Source organism: Sorex fumeus, unplaced genomic scaffold (genome assembly GCF_029834395.1).
Source record: "Sorex fumeus unplaced genomic scaffold, SorFum_2.1 ptg000051l, whole genome shotgun sequence".
NCBI lineage: Eukaryota > Metazoa > Chordata > Mammalia > Eulipotyphla > Soricidae > Sorex > Sorex fumeus.
This window is the reverse complement of record NW_026606108.1, coordinates 35,620,860-35,633,505: the sequence shown is the minus strand read 5'-3', so window position 1 is coordinate 35,633,505 and position 12,646 is coordinate 35,620,860. Positions and strand designations below refer to the sequence as shown.

The following is a 12,646-nucleotide window of genomic DNA, read 5'->3' as shown; positions in this document are numbered from 1 at the left end:
TCCTAACGGGAGTTATTCCGGTCACCCATACTCCTACATAACTCCTTCCCTGAGAGCCCTCTGGATCCATCCGCAGATCCTGAGCACCTGCTAACCACACCCTCCTCCTCTGCCCTTGCACTGACCCCACATGGTGGCCCAAGATGCCTCCCCCATCAGAGCAGCCCACAGACCTAGATGCCTCCCCCATCAGAGCAATCTGCAGCCTGAGATGCCTCCTCCATCAGAGCAACCTGCAGCCTAGATGCTTCCCCCATCAGAGCAGCCCACAGCTGCTCCCCCAGCTGAGATGCCTCCCCCAGCAGAGTAGTCGGTAGACTGAGAGGCTTCCTCCATCAGAGCAGCCTGCAGCTCAAGATGCCTCCCCCATCAGAGCAGCCCACAGCCCGAGATGCCTCCCCCATCAGAGCAGTCTGCATCCTGAGATACTTCCCATCAGAACAGTCTGCAGCCCCCAAGATACCTCCCCCATCAGAGCAGCCTGCAGCCTAGATGCTTCCCCCATCAGAGCAGTCGATAGACTGAGATGCGTCCTCCATCAGAACAGCATGCAGCTCGAGATGCCTCCTCCATCAGAGCAGCCTGCAGTCCAAGATGCCTCCCCCATCAGAGCAGCCTGCAGCCCAAGATGCCTCCCATCAGAGCAGTCTGCTTCACCCTACCTCCATGCCCTTCTGTCTTCTCAGGAATCATAAGGAGAATTGTCTCCCCCTGCCTCCAGCACCCCTCCCCTCGCAAGTCCCCAATCACCCTCCGTACCCCAGCATTTAAACAAGGATCTGGATCTTAAAAAAAAAAACAGAAAAAGAAAAAAAATAACTACCCCAAAAATTCCTCCCTCATCACATTTGGCAGCTCTTGTCCTCTTTCTCTCTGGCTCCCTTCTGCCAACTTCCTCAAAAGAGTCGTTTCTGCTTCTCGCTGCCTCTCTGGCTCATTAGCTCCCACGGCACCCCCCTTGCTCTCCCCACCACTGCCAGGATGTCCTCCCTCACCCCAGACTCTTCAGGCACCCCAGCACCCACAGCCCCACCCACCACTGAGCAGGAGTCCAGCCTGGGGTTGGGGGGTGCAGATCATTCTCGGGCCAGACCCAGTATGCTCACAAGCACAAGAACTGGCCTCCCTGCTGCCCCCGCTGCCCTGTGCTAGGCACGTAGTGGGTGCTGACTGCTGAAGGCTGAGGCCCTGACTATGTTCGACTGCAGGAACATAGCGGCCGGTCTGTGGAGACCTACTGAGGGGTGGGCGCAAGTTCCCCACAACCTCTGGGGCAGTTACCAGTACCTGTATGTTACGGATGGGAAAACTGAGGCCCGGAGCAGGGAGGGCACCCCTCCTGGTCGCAAAGCTGCATCCTAGCAGGCACTGGAGCCCACAGTAGACCACTCAGGAATCATAAGGTTGTAGACCACTCTACCACCCGCCCACAGTAGACCACTCAGGAATCATAAGGTGGTAGACCACTCTACCACCCAGCCCCTGTCACACCCTCCTGTGGACCCAGGAGGATCCCTGTCCCCATTACCTCTCCAGTCTAAAGCCCCTGTAGGATGGGGGAAGAGAGTACAGCAGTTAGGGGGGGTACCTCCCTTGCAGCTGATCCAGGTTCAGTTCCCAGTACCACATACTGCACTCCTGGCACCTCCAGGTACCACCCTGGGAGCCCTCTGCACAGCTGGGGTGGTGAGGTACCTACCCCCCATACCCCGGGCCTCGTGCCTGTGCTCAGCCAGGAATCACCAGTGGGGTTCTTGGATCTCCTGAGCAACATTTGGGAGAATCAACCATGCCTCCCCACCCCCCCCCCCCACACACACACACAAATGAAATCTTTAGGACGTCCCTGTGGACTAGAAGGTGCTGATGGGGCCTTGGCAAGAGCAAACAAAAGACCACTAGTAAGGACCGAGCACTCTAGCTGGAGATGCCCCAGCAGTGTCCCGTGGCCCCTTGCTGGTTTCAGCCCTTGGAATAGAGCCAGTGACTGCAAGAAGGAGGGCCACTGTCCATGCACGTCTCCCTGCGCCAGGCCAGGGGGGCTGCAAGCTCTCCCAGCACCCATGAGCAAGCTCTGGCACCTGCCGAAAGCCCCAGAGCTGGTCAGGTCTGAGCCAAATCCCAGGCCCCTCCCCAGACCTCCAACGCCCTCCTGAGGCAGAGACCCAGAGTCTGATGGCAGACAAAACCGCGTGGACCGCCCTCAGGGAGACACTCACCCGAATCACAGTAACACACCTGGATGTCAGCTCTCACACACTGACGGGCCAGAAGGGGCTGGTCCCCATCCCACCAACCTCTGCTGGGTCAGCAGCCTTAAAGCCCTGGGAGCACAACAGGAAATGAGCCCTGATTGCTCGCACCTGTTGAGGCCCGGCTGAGCTGAGCTCTGAGTGTCAGATACACACCAGATTTCCAAGACCCAGTTTGGAAACAAAAGCATAAGTGGTCTCAAAGCTGTCCAAGTGATTGCATGTTGAAATGGTACCTCCTGGGTGATTCAACAATAGACACTCACGTATATTACAGGTGGGACAAAGAAAACCCATCCCACTTCTCCCACGCCATTGTACCTTGCGAACATGGCAGTGAGAACTACGCAATGACCTGGGCAATCCATGGTCTATTTCTGCGGGCTCTGAAGATGAGCACCTCGGTGCCAGGGCTGTTGGCCATGCACTAGCCAAGTGCCAGACGACACAATTGAGCGGTAGTGGGTGGTCAGAGGAGAAGGCTGGTGTGAAGACCCAGCCCAGGGGAGCAGTGGCTGAGGTTTGCAGCAATAAGGCCCCCAGGGAGAGGTCGAAACTGTTTTTGGTGTCCAGGGACCACCCCAGGGCCATGGACATACAAGCAGGGCTCTACCCCTGAACCACGTCCCCAGTGCCAAGCGGGAGGGAAAACAACCCCCCACCCCTCCCCACACACACATCAGAGTCTATAAAATCCACTCTCAGGCAAGAAGACCATGGTCTCTCCTCCCCGGGGCCCCGGGGCGTCTGCCAGCCTTTGCTTTCTCACCCTACAGGAGGATGCAGATGTGGAGTGGAAGTTCGCCCGTGCCAAGCTCTGGCTGTCTTATTTTGATGAAGGAAGAACTCTCCCTGCTCCTTTCAACCTAGTGCCAAGCCCCAAATCCTTTTATTATCTCATAATGAGAATCAAGATGTGCCTCATAAAACTCTGCAAATCTAAGGCCAAAAGCTGTGAAAACGACCTTGAAATGGGCATGCTGAACTCCAAATTCCGGGTAGGTATTTGGGGTGGGGGGTCAGGGACCGGGGAGCTGTGTGTGCTTTCCTGTGTCCAACAGCAGTAGGAGCCTGGAACTAGAGTGGGCCCCCTTTTTGCTCCTTAGAGAGGGGGACGCTGAAGACTCTGCAAGTCTCCTCTGAGCTGGAAGCCCGGGAAGCAGAATGAGTCTCTGGAGAGAATCTCCTCCCCTCCTGGAGACGGACCATGTTTCTTAACACCTCGGCAGCTCTGATGGGTCCTGGAGAAAGACCCTGTCCCCACTCCCAGCGCCTTTCCCTCAGTGCTCCCCAGTGAGCCTGGCCCAGCTGGTACTCTCGGGCCCTCTGACATCCAGGCATGAATGTCTGAGTAAAGCAGCAGTGGGTCCCCCAGCCCACCGTTTCAGACAAGGCCTGGGGTAGAGCCACCAAGTCCCACCAGGAGCCTCAGACACAGGCTTGGCTGCCCTGTCATGTGGCTTTCTTTGTTTCCAGAAGACGCGCTACCAGGCTGGCCTGAGGAATTCAGAAAACCTGACAGCAAATAACACCTTCAGCAAGCCCACCCGATACCAGGTACCGGAGCCCCCTGCTCCCCCATTCCCGAGCATCATCCCAAACCCACAGAGCAGCTGTGCAGAACACCTGGTTAGCAAGGCAACAGGTGGCAAGGAATACATCTGAACACCCAGACCACATCTGGGCTTCAGGCAGGGGAAGGGGACATGCAGCCTGTTTGGGTGAGGCATCTTCTGGGGACAAGTCTGTATATTTATAGGGATGAGCACGAGCCTCTGCATTTGGGGGAAAACGCAGGACAGAAATGACCGAAAACAAAAGCCAGGGTGTGTGTTCTGGTGGGAATGAGTGGGAAGGCAGCTATGGTGGACGTGTTTCCCAGCTGCCCCCACTGACCAGTCCCATGGGGCCAGGGGTCTTCATCAGCACAAGTGCGTGTAAGATTCTATCCTCCCTGATCACAACCCCGAAATGCCAAGGGCATGCTGCTCCCAGGAGTGGAGTGATCACCCCATCCACCCAGATGACACCACACCCCCAGTTTGTTCTGCTCCCTGACCCTGGACAGTCCCTCCCCGTGCTGAGGAGGGGAGAAGCGGGACATAGAGCGTGGATGACTCCATCACACAGACATGGGCAGAGCAGCCCCACTCAAGCAGATGTGGGATGGGAATCAGTCCCCATGGCAAAGCAGACACCAGGCACGTGCCCAGCCCCGAGTGCCAGCCCCTGCACCACTGAGTGTGGCCCTCTGTCCCTGAACACTACTGGCTGCAGGGGCCAAACTCTTCCAGGACAGGACCCCACCACTGCACATGCAGAAAAAAAAGCACAGATCTAACCACGTGGCTGCGATCCCCCCAAAACCCAACTTTGTGCCAAACTTTAACATGGATTTCCTGAGTTCCTGCTGAAAGCCAGCCCCAGGCCTCAGACGGAGGGTAACATCGTGGCTGGGCATAAAGGCAGTGAGGGGGACAGTGGGCCGGTGAATGGACACATGGGCATGTGCCCTCCAGCTGGGGTCAGTGTGGAGAAGCAAGAGAGAAGCCACAGGGCAGAGTCAGAGAGGCAGCACTAGTGAAGACACTTCTCAGCAGTGGCCGCTTCAGCCCAGCTGGACCTGCAGGCTGTGGATGAGAGGCGTCCAGCCTGCCAGCCGAGCTTTTAGGCAGGGGATCCGTGAGAGTGAAGGGGGGATGCCTGCTGCAGGAGAGGGGGCAGGCTATGAGGCCAGGGGGCACCAAGGTCAAGACTCTTGCTCCAGCCTGAGCTCTCCAGGAAGACAGGGGAGGGGGTCACTGGGGAGAGAGAAGAGCCTACGGTACTTATGCTCAGGAAGACCCCAACTGAGAGGGGTTTGGGGTGTGGGGGTGGGATGGCTGAAACTGAGGCAGGGGAGCCTGGGAGGAGTTTCCGACCCTCACCCAGGTGCAAGGGAGGGGCCTGGCCCAGGGTGGGCAAATTGCTGGCAAGTTCTGGATCCAGACCCACAGAGCCTGTGTGTGCTCCTGACATTTCTGGGCCCAGGGCCCACAGAGCTTTGGAGCAGAGAGCAGGAACTGGTGCAGCCCCCAGGGCCCTGTCCTAAGCAGCCAGCGGCTATTGCCATCCCGAGGGAGCACTGTGCCACCAGTCACGAGGCCAAGTCGGTCGATCTTAGCATTAGCAGGCATCATTGATGCCTTTCTGCAGTCCCAAGTCACTTTCCAAAGGGAAGGAGAAAGTGGTGCGAGCAGGTGAATCAGTCCTTGGTGGCAGCTAGAGGTCATCCAGGAAAAACACACAGGCTGCTCCTCTGGCCTCCGCTTCTAAGCGATTGGCTGTTTTCATGTCATTTTATCAGATGCAGATCTGAAGTTGTCCCGGGGCAGTTCCCTTGGGTCAGGGGCCATGTGCCTCCTGCCACCATCCCAAGGCATCCCCCAGAGCCCCTCATAGCAGGCCAGAAGGCAGCTGCACGAAGCTGCTGCCAGAAGATGCAGAAGCACATGACGGAGAAGTGCTTGTCCTTCAATGGGCTTCAGAGACTGATGGGAGGAAACAGCTCAGAAATGGCCACAGGCAAATCTTGTGTTAATTGTGGGTGAAATTGGAACCTCCCATCCTGGCACGCTCTGCTGTCCTTTTCCAGGGCGAAGACGTCAGTAACGGGAAGGGTTTTTATTTCTCGGTTTGGGGTGTAAGGTCCTCTATGGCATGGGGAACCGAGGAAATCCCCATGGGTGGGAGCCAGGTTCCTTGTGGATGTTAAGGGGAATTGGAGACTAGGATGGAGCTGAGTGCTGTGTGGTATCCAGAATGAACTCGTGAGAAGGAAGCTCTTCAATGGCATCTTTGACAATTGCTTTCCTGTCTCCCATCACCCCAGGCTGAGCCTGCAGCCTCCTAATTTCGTGGACAGGGACTATTCAGCTCCAGGCTACCAGGGACCTTGGAAAACATGCCAACAGCCTTTTCCCCTGAATCCACCAAACAAAGCCTGGGGCTACTTATTCAAATTGTTGTCACAGAAAAGAAGAAAGAGAAAGAGAGTAGTGGGTGTCCAGGGCACCCTGGGGGCAGCAGGCAACAGCAGAGGGGCCCTTGCTGGTGTCCTTGGACTTAGCTTGGCCAAGTTCAAAGCCATCTCCGGGGGCGGCAGCCCTGACTCACACCCATTGGGGCGGGGATGCAGCTCAGGGGAGGAGCTCTCACTCTGCCTGTGCCAAGCCCTCAGTTTGACCCCAAACAACTGTATTGAAGTAAACAGCAGACCTGCCCACCCAGGGCTGACACCCCCTTAAGCAGAGTGGGGTGAGGGGCACACAGGAGGCTGAGCTGAGGGCTGGGAGGGGCACGCCCACTTTCCCCACCTCACACCTGGTGCACGCCCAGCAGTTGGCCAGTTGGTTCCTGGGTCTCAACGGCCCATGCGCTGAGTGTCCCATATCCAGTCTTGTGCATTAGGGTCTTCCTCCAGTTCATGGCTCTATCCCAATGTGGTGCTCTCTGCTCTCAGGAATGAGAGGGAGGGCCGTGGAGGCTTCCATCAGACAACAGGCTTTGCTTTACACCCCAATGCCTTTTTTATTTTTTTTCTTTTTCGGTCACACCCAGTAATGCCCAGGGGTTATTTCTGGCTCTGCACTCAAGAATCACTCTTGGCGGTGCTTGGGAGACCGTATGGGATGACAGGTTGAACCCGGGTTGGCCGTGTGCAAGGCAAACACCTTCCCTGCTGGACTATCGCTCAGCTCCAGTCCTGCTTTGCTTTCCTCGGGCTTTTGGTGGCTGAAATTCTTTTTAACCAAATCAGTTCCTCGCCTCGTGCCGATTCCTCCTTTCTGGGTTCTGTGGATGCAAACACATGATGGGTTGAGATTTGTGTCTCTCTTTGCAAGCCACCAGGTGCTCCATGCACGGATCAGGTGTGACCCAGGTCCACAGACTCTCTGCAAACCCATTTTCCACCTGGGCACATCAGAGCAGCCACCTCCCCCCCCCCCCCCCCCCCCCGCGTAGCTCATGGCCCAGCACTGTCCCTTCCTGCAGTCCCCTCCCCCTTCTCGGGCGCCTGCTCTCCCTCAGCTTGGCAGACACCTCTGTGGAGACCAAGGCCTACAGGATGCAAGCTTGTGGGTGCCGTCTTTTCTGCCTTCTGATAAAGCCACACAAACCCCAGGGCCTGTCCTGAGACCCGGTGCCACACTCTCCATCCAGAGGCTCATGTTCCCTCTGGTGAGGTGATGCCACCACTAGGTCCTGCCCTGCTGTGCCCCTCACACCCTCCAATCTTGCTTGTGCTATCCTCTGCCCATCCCCCTGGAAGCAGATACACAAGCAGATACACCACCTCCCTCAAGACTCTCCCCTGTCAGCCTCTGGGGGGTCTCCCCTGAGCCTGAATCAGCTCCCCAGACGTGCTAAATGCATGAGTGGGGCAACCCCCAGCAGAGGGACGCTTAAAAGCAAACGCTCCCCCTCTTCCCTCGGAGCCACAGGCCTACAGGAAGCCCAGCTCAGCCTAGCACAGCAGAGGCGGGGGTGGGAGGGCACACTCCTGCAGACCATGACACACCCTCCAGCCTCTTCCCCAGGGATCCCCGAGAGCAGAGAGATGGTACACACCCCTGAGAGCAGCTGAGCTCTCTCCTTGGTGCTTTTAAGGATCTTGGTACCCAGAACTCCAGCCCCCTGGACCACGGGAGTCAGTTTCCTGCGTTTTCTCCCCTGAGATATCCATCTTGCCAGGAAGCTCGGGATGAAGCCGCAGGTTTGCATTTTCCATGTTTTTTTGTCAGGCCCATCCCACCCCTGCTGTGTGGGCCCAGAGGAATTGTCTCCCTCTGAGCTTCAGCATCCTGACAAATGCAGACCCCCAGCTTTTGGGGAGGCCTCTGGGGGTGGAGGTGTGCACTTGCCAAAGCAGCTGCAGAGAATACCCAGCACCTCTGCTGCTCAGCAGCTTTCTCTGGGTCTCCCTGAGAATTTCTGGAGATGGAGCTAATGAGCCAAGGGACTTCACAGGCCCCAAACGCATCACATGCGTGTCAACGATGAACACATACCACAGTCAATAGAGTCTCATTGCACAGAGAAGGGGAGGGGGGAGATCTCACCAGCACCTCTACAGGAAGGGGGCCTCTGGGCACCCCGAGGTGCCACAGCCACCTGATGGCCAGCCCCAAGAGGAGAAAGGGTTGTACTTACTGGCCAGGGGCTAGAAGGTTGGAAGAAGGCAGGCCGATGTTCTCAGAGCTGCCATCCTGCCAGCAGGGCTGAAGGAAGGGATTTGGGAGGGAAAGGGGTCAGGGGAGCACATTTTCCCAGAACTCTAAGGTCCAAAGCAATGGGCACCTCCATGAACAACAAGATCCAGCAGTCCCAAGTCCCAGGAGGAACTGCAAATCTGAAAGAATAACCGGCTAGTTTGGGGGGGATGGAAGGAGAAACTGAGGGCAGATGCTTCTCATCATTAGGTTTTGGGGTAACCCAGCATCCTGGTCTAATGTTGACCTTTGACCCCATTTCTTCTTCACTGGGGAATGTTTTCCATCTCAAATAGAATGGGTCTATAACCACTGAACCCTTCACTTTGGGGGCTAGAAAGATACCCAGCACTACTGGATCCCCTTGGCTCACATCAGCCTAAAAGCCTGCAAAGAACATTTCTCGATCCCTTTTTCAGGAAGCCTGTGAGATTCTGGGCCATCTGGGCTGGTTTGTTATTTTTCCCTCCTTCCCTATTCCCCGCCATGGGTACCGACCCAGGCCCCGGACCTGCTCTGCTGGGCTGGGCTTCCTGCATTTCCAAAGTGAAAAGCGCCCTGGGGAGTTTCCTGGAAAGGCAGGTCCAGGGCCCACACAAGGGCTGACAGGATGCACTCTCCACTCCACGCTTGGAAATGGTCCAGGTGGAAGTGCTAGTTTCTGTCCTGGTCAGAGCTGTGTGACAGGATGCTGGCCAGTGATGCCAACAGTGGGCCTCAGCTGGGTGACCTGGAGAAGTACACCCATACTTCAGACACAGGCTTTTTCCACTTCTTTTACCTGCCACCCCTTTTTTACCCAGGAAATGCCACACTAGGGGCCACCAGAGTGATAGTCCAGTGGAAAGGGCGCTTGCCTTACATGTGGCCAACCCAGGTTCAATCCTTGGCACCTCATATGGTCCCCTGAGCCCCACCAGAAGTGATCCCTGAGCACAGAGCCAGGAGTAACCCCTGAGCACTGCCAGGTGTGGCTCAAAAACAAAAAAAAAAAGGAAATTCCGCGCCAGCCCATGGCAAGAAACACCTGGGTTCAGGCCACGGTTGATTTTGACTTTATTTTTGGTCTCTGCATATTCATAAGACTCCATTGCTGCCAAACTTTCTGCACCCCCTGCATTCAGTTGTATGACCCCATAAGGGGTCATGGCCCCCACCCACCCATTTAAGCAGGTAGGGGCGGAGTGTTTCTCACCAGCACTCAGGACAGGAGAAACCAGCAATTTAGTATCAGAAGGACATGGTGGGTATTGGTACATCAGGGATTAAATACATCTCAACTGGACAATACTTTCCTTGTCAAGTCAGAGCACGGTGGGGTGAGGGCAGGAATCTGTACCCCAGGAACCCAGGAACCCAGGAACTGCCTCATTGTTTCACAGAACCTTTGAGAAATCTGCACTGCCCCTTGGAGCCGTGCCTCGTCTCTCTGAGAGGGCAGCATCAGGACCACTGGCCAATCCCTGTCCAGCCTAGACTCAGCAGGATTCACGACACAGTGCTGGGAGGGTGTCAGGTCCACAGGCTGATGCAGGGTGTGAGAGGGACCACAGGGACGGAGAGAGGCTGGAACTCACAGCTCACCTTGACCACATGTAGTACAAGTCCTGGAATGGTGGGGCCCAAGACATCTCCACCATTCCCTCAGACTGGAGAGAGCCACTGGTGGGGACCAGAGAGAGGGCTCAGCTCTTTGGGTGCCTGTGGCTTGCTTTTCTGTGACTTTCAAGAGGCCCTTCCTGAGCCCTATCCTTGTGGGGAACTCAGCAGCCCACTGGACATCCCACCACACAGCTGCTGAGGGAACCAGGGGGCTCCCGTCTTTCTAGAAAGCGCAGGAGGGCAGGTGTGAGGGTGGGGGTGGGAGGGGCAGGACCTCCCCAGGTGTGCCCGCCCCGCCCAGCTGCTCAGAAGCCTCCACCGCCAGCATATTTTTAAATCCTGTGATTTCGCAGGAACCCTGGAACGACTAGCTGGCAACACTCAAAGTTCACCTCCCGCAGTATTCCTTACACTCGGCTCTATTCTTGGTGTCTCTTCGGCGTTTATTCATGCCTCATTTGCTTAAAGCATCCAGTCTGGCAGAGCCAGCAGAGCCCGCCAGCCCAGCCTTCCCCAGAGCAGCATGTCAGGGACTTCCAGGGACTTGAGCCGCTTCTTGGCCAGATCGCCCGCGTGCTTCTACCTCAGGTGGGGCCGCTCCAGGAGAAGGGGCTTGTCTACACCGACACCAAGTAGGTGCCCTCGGACACATAGCAGAGTGGAGATGCCCTGTTCCCTCCAGGGTCTATATCCCTTTGTTGGAAGGTGATGCCCCAGAAGAGGGCAGGGCCAGCAGGGGTCAGGGCCCGGGGGAGGCGGAAGGCAGGGCTAGGACCTGGGGCAGCTCCTGGAGGTCTATGGAGATTCTACTCCCTCTCAGCTCTGACTCCCACCACTAAGCATCCAGTAAGGGGGTATCAAATCCCGGGGTGGAGGGGTACAGTTACACCAAGAGACTGGGCCAGGCTGGGCCCCTCTCGTGGGAGTGGGAGGGCCAGGCCATGGGTGTACCCCACAGGTAGCCTCTGCTCAGCCAGGATGCTCTGACATTGCTGTGTGCCTCTCTCCCCCAACCCTGCCTTTCAGAAAATCATGAAGCGCCTCATAAAAAGATACGTGCTGAAGGCCCAGGTGGACCGAGAGAACGATGAAGTGAATGAAGGTGAGTGACCGGACTCGCTCCCGAGGCCATGGCTGTGATCAGTCCCCGCAAAGGTGCCTTCCTTCCTGTCTGGGGGTCATGATCTGGGTATGGTGTGCCCAGTACCCCCAGATGCAAGAAGCCAAGGCTGGGGGGCTCCTTTCATATGGCAGCTGCCCTTCCAGGTTCCCAGCATGGGGCTCAGGGTACCCCTGTCACAGACGCCCCCACCCCACCGCCACCACTCTCCCGTCTCCCCCTTACTCCTCCGTTCCCTCCATCCACACCCCAGCCCCTCCCACCCGCACACACCAGTCTCAGGGCTCCCACTCACAGCCCCCATCCCTGTGCTTGCAGGGGAGCTGAAGGAGATCAAGCAGGACATCTCCAGTCTGCGCTATGAGCTGCTGGAGGAGAAGTCCCAGGCCACGGGCGAGCTGGCAGACCTGATCCAGCAGCTGAGCGAGAAATTCGGGAAGAGCCTGAACAAAGAGCACCTGCGGGTGAATCAGGGCAAGGACATCTAGCTGCCCGCGGGCACCGCCACCTCTACCAGCACGCCGGCCGCCGGCCCAGGCCAGGTTCTGGTGGGGAGGGGCTGCGATCCCGGGGGCCCAAGGAGGAGCCCAGAGCAGCCCTACTGACCGTGCCCCCCACCCCTCATGGCCTCTCCGGCCAGAACTATTAGGAAATCTGGGTTCTGGGTAAGAAACACACCCTAAGAAGAGGGGCAGAAGTTCCCTCCCGACATGTTTCTGGCCAGTCCTCTGGTCCAGCTGCAGTGACCCCTCTCCCTGTGGTCACTTCAGGAAAAGGCCATCCTCGATGTCACACGTGCCCTCCTCAGCGCGGGGCCCGGGGTGCCCGTCCTGGGCAGACAGACCACCTCAGCCCACACGCCCCCACACCCTGCCCACACCCTGCCCGCGCCCGCTCATCCAAACAGAACCAGGAGGGGCCCTGGGATCTATTCTTAAGTGCCAGCTGAGAACACAGACAGCCTGATAGCAAAATAGTTCTATTTGTTTATTTAAAAAAAAAGAGTTTAAAGTTCCTAAATAAAAAAAAAAAATTGTACTGTAGGTAGCACTGTTTAGAGAACAACAAAAATCCAAATGATGTATTTTTACCTTTATTAAGATTATCTTGTATTTACTATTTTTACCTGAAATGAAAAGAAATAAAAATTACCTCATAGTAGCCCAGGAACCTCTGTGGGCCGACGGCGCTGGTGGAAAATCATGAGGCTGAGCAGCTTACCTGCCCTCCCCCCCGCCCTGGCTCCTGCTCCTGTGTCCACACCTAGTGACCCAATATTGCTAGAGGTCTAGAAGGGGACAAAGGTCACAGTGAGAGAGGGGACCCCCTTCCAACCCACCTCTCTGTGCCCTAAGTCTGGGGTCCCTGTTACCCAGGAGCCCCAAATCTCCCAAGGAGCCTGGGTGCGAGTGTAAAGAGTG

General features: G+C 56.8%; 1 protein-coding gene across 3 annotated transcripts in view; it reads left to right on the top strand.

The window, feature by feature from the left end:
* TRPC7 (transient receptor potential cation channel subfamily C member 7) overlaps positions 1 to 12,432 on the top strand; it is a 139,177-nt gene extending 126,745 nt beyond the window's left edge. For 2 of the 3 annotated variants that reach the window (XM_056124464.1, XM_056124466.1), the window contains 4 exons: positions 3,029 to 3,250; positions 3,729 to 3,809; positions 11,132 to 11,207; positions 11,544 to 12,431. In XM_056124464.1, coding sequence (XP_055980439.1) covers positions 3,029 to 3,250; positions 3,729 to 3,809; positions 11,132 to 11,207; positions 11,544 to 11,713 — 549 coding nt within the window. In that variant the 3' untranslated portion in view covers positions 11,714 to 12,431. Of the gene's footprint in view, positions 1 to 3,028; positions 3,251 to 3,728; positions 3,810 to 11,131; positions 11,208 to 11,543 lie in introns of all 3 variants that reach the window. The other variant, XM_056124465.1, reaches the window with a different exon arrangement.
* The last annotated feature ends 214 nt before the right edge of the window (positions 12,433 to 12,646 follow it).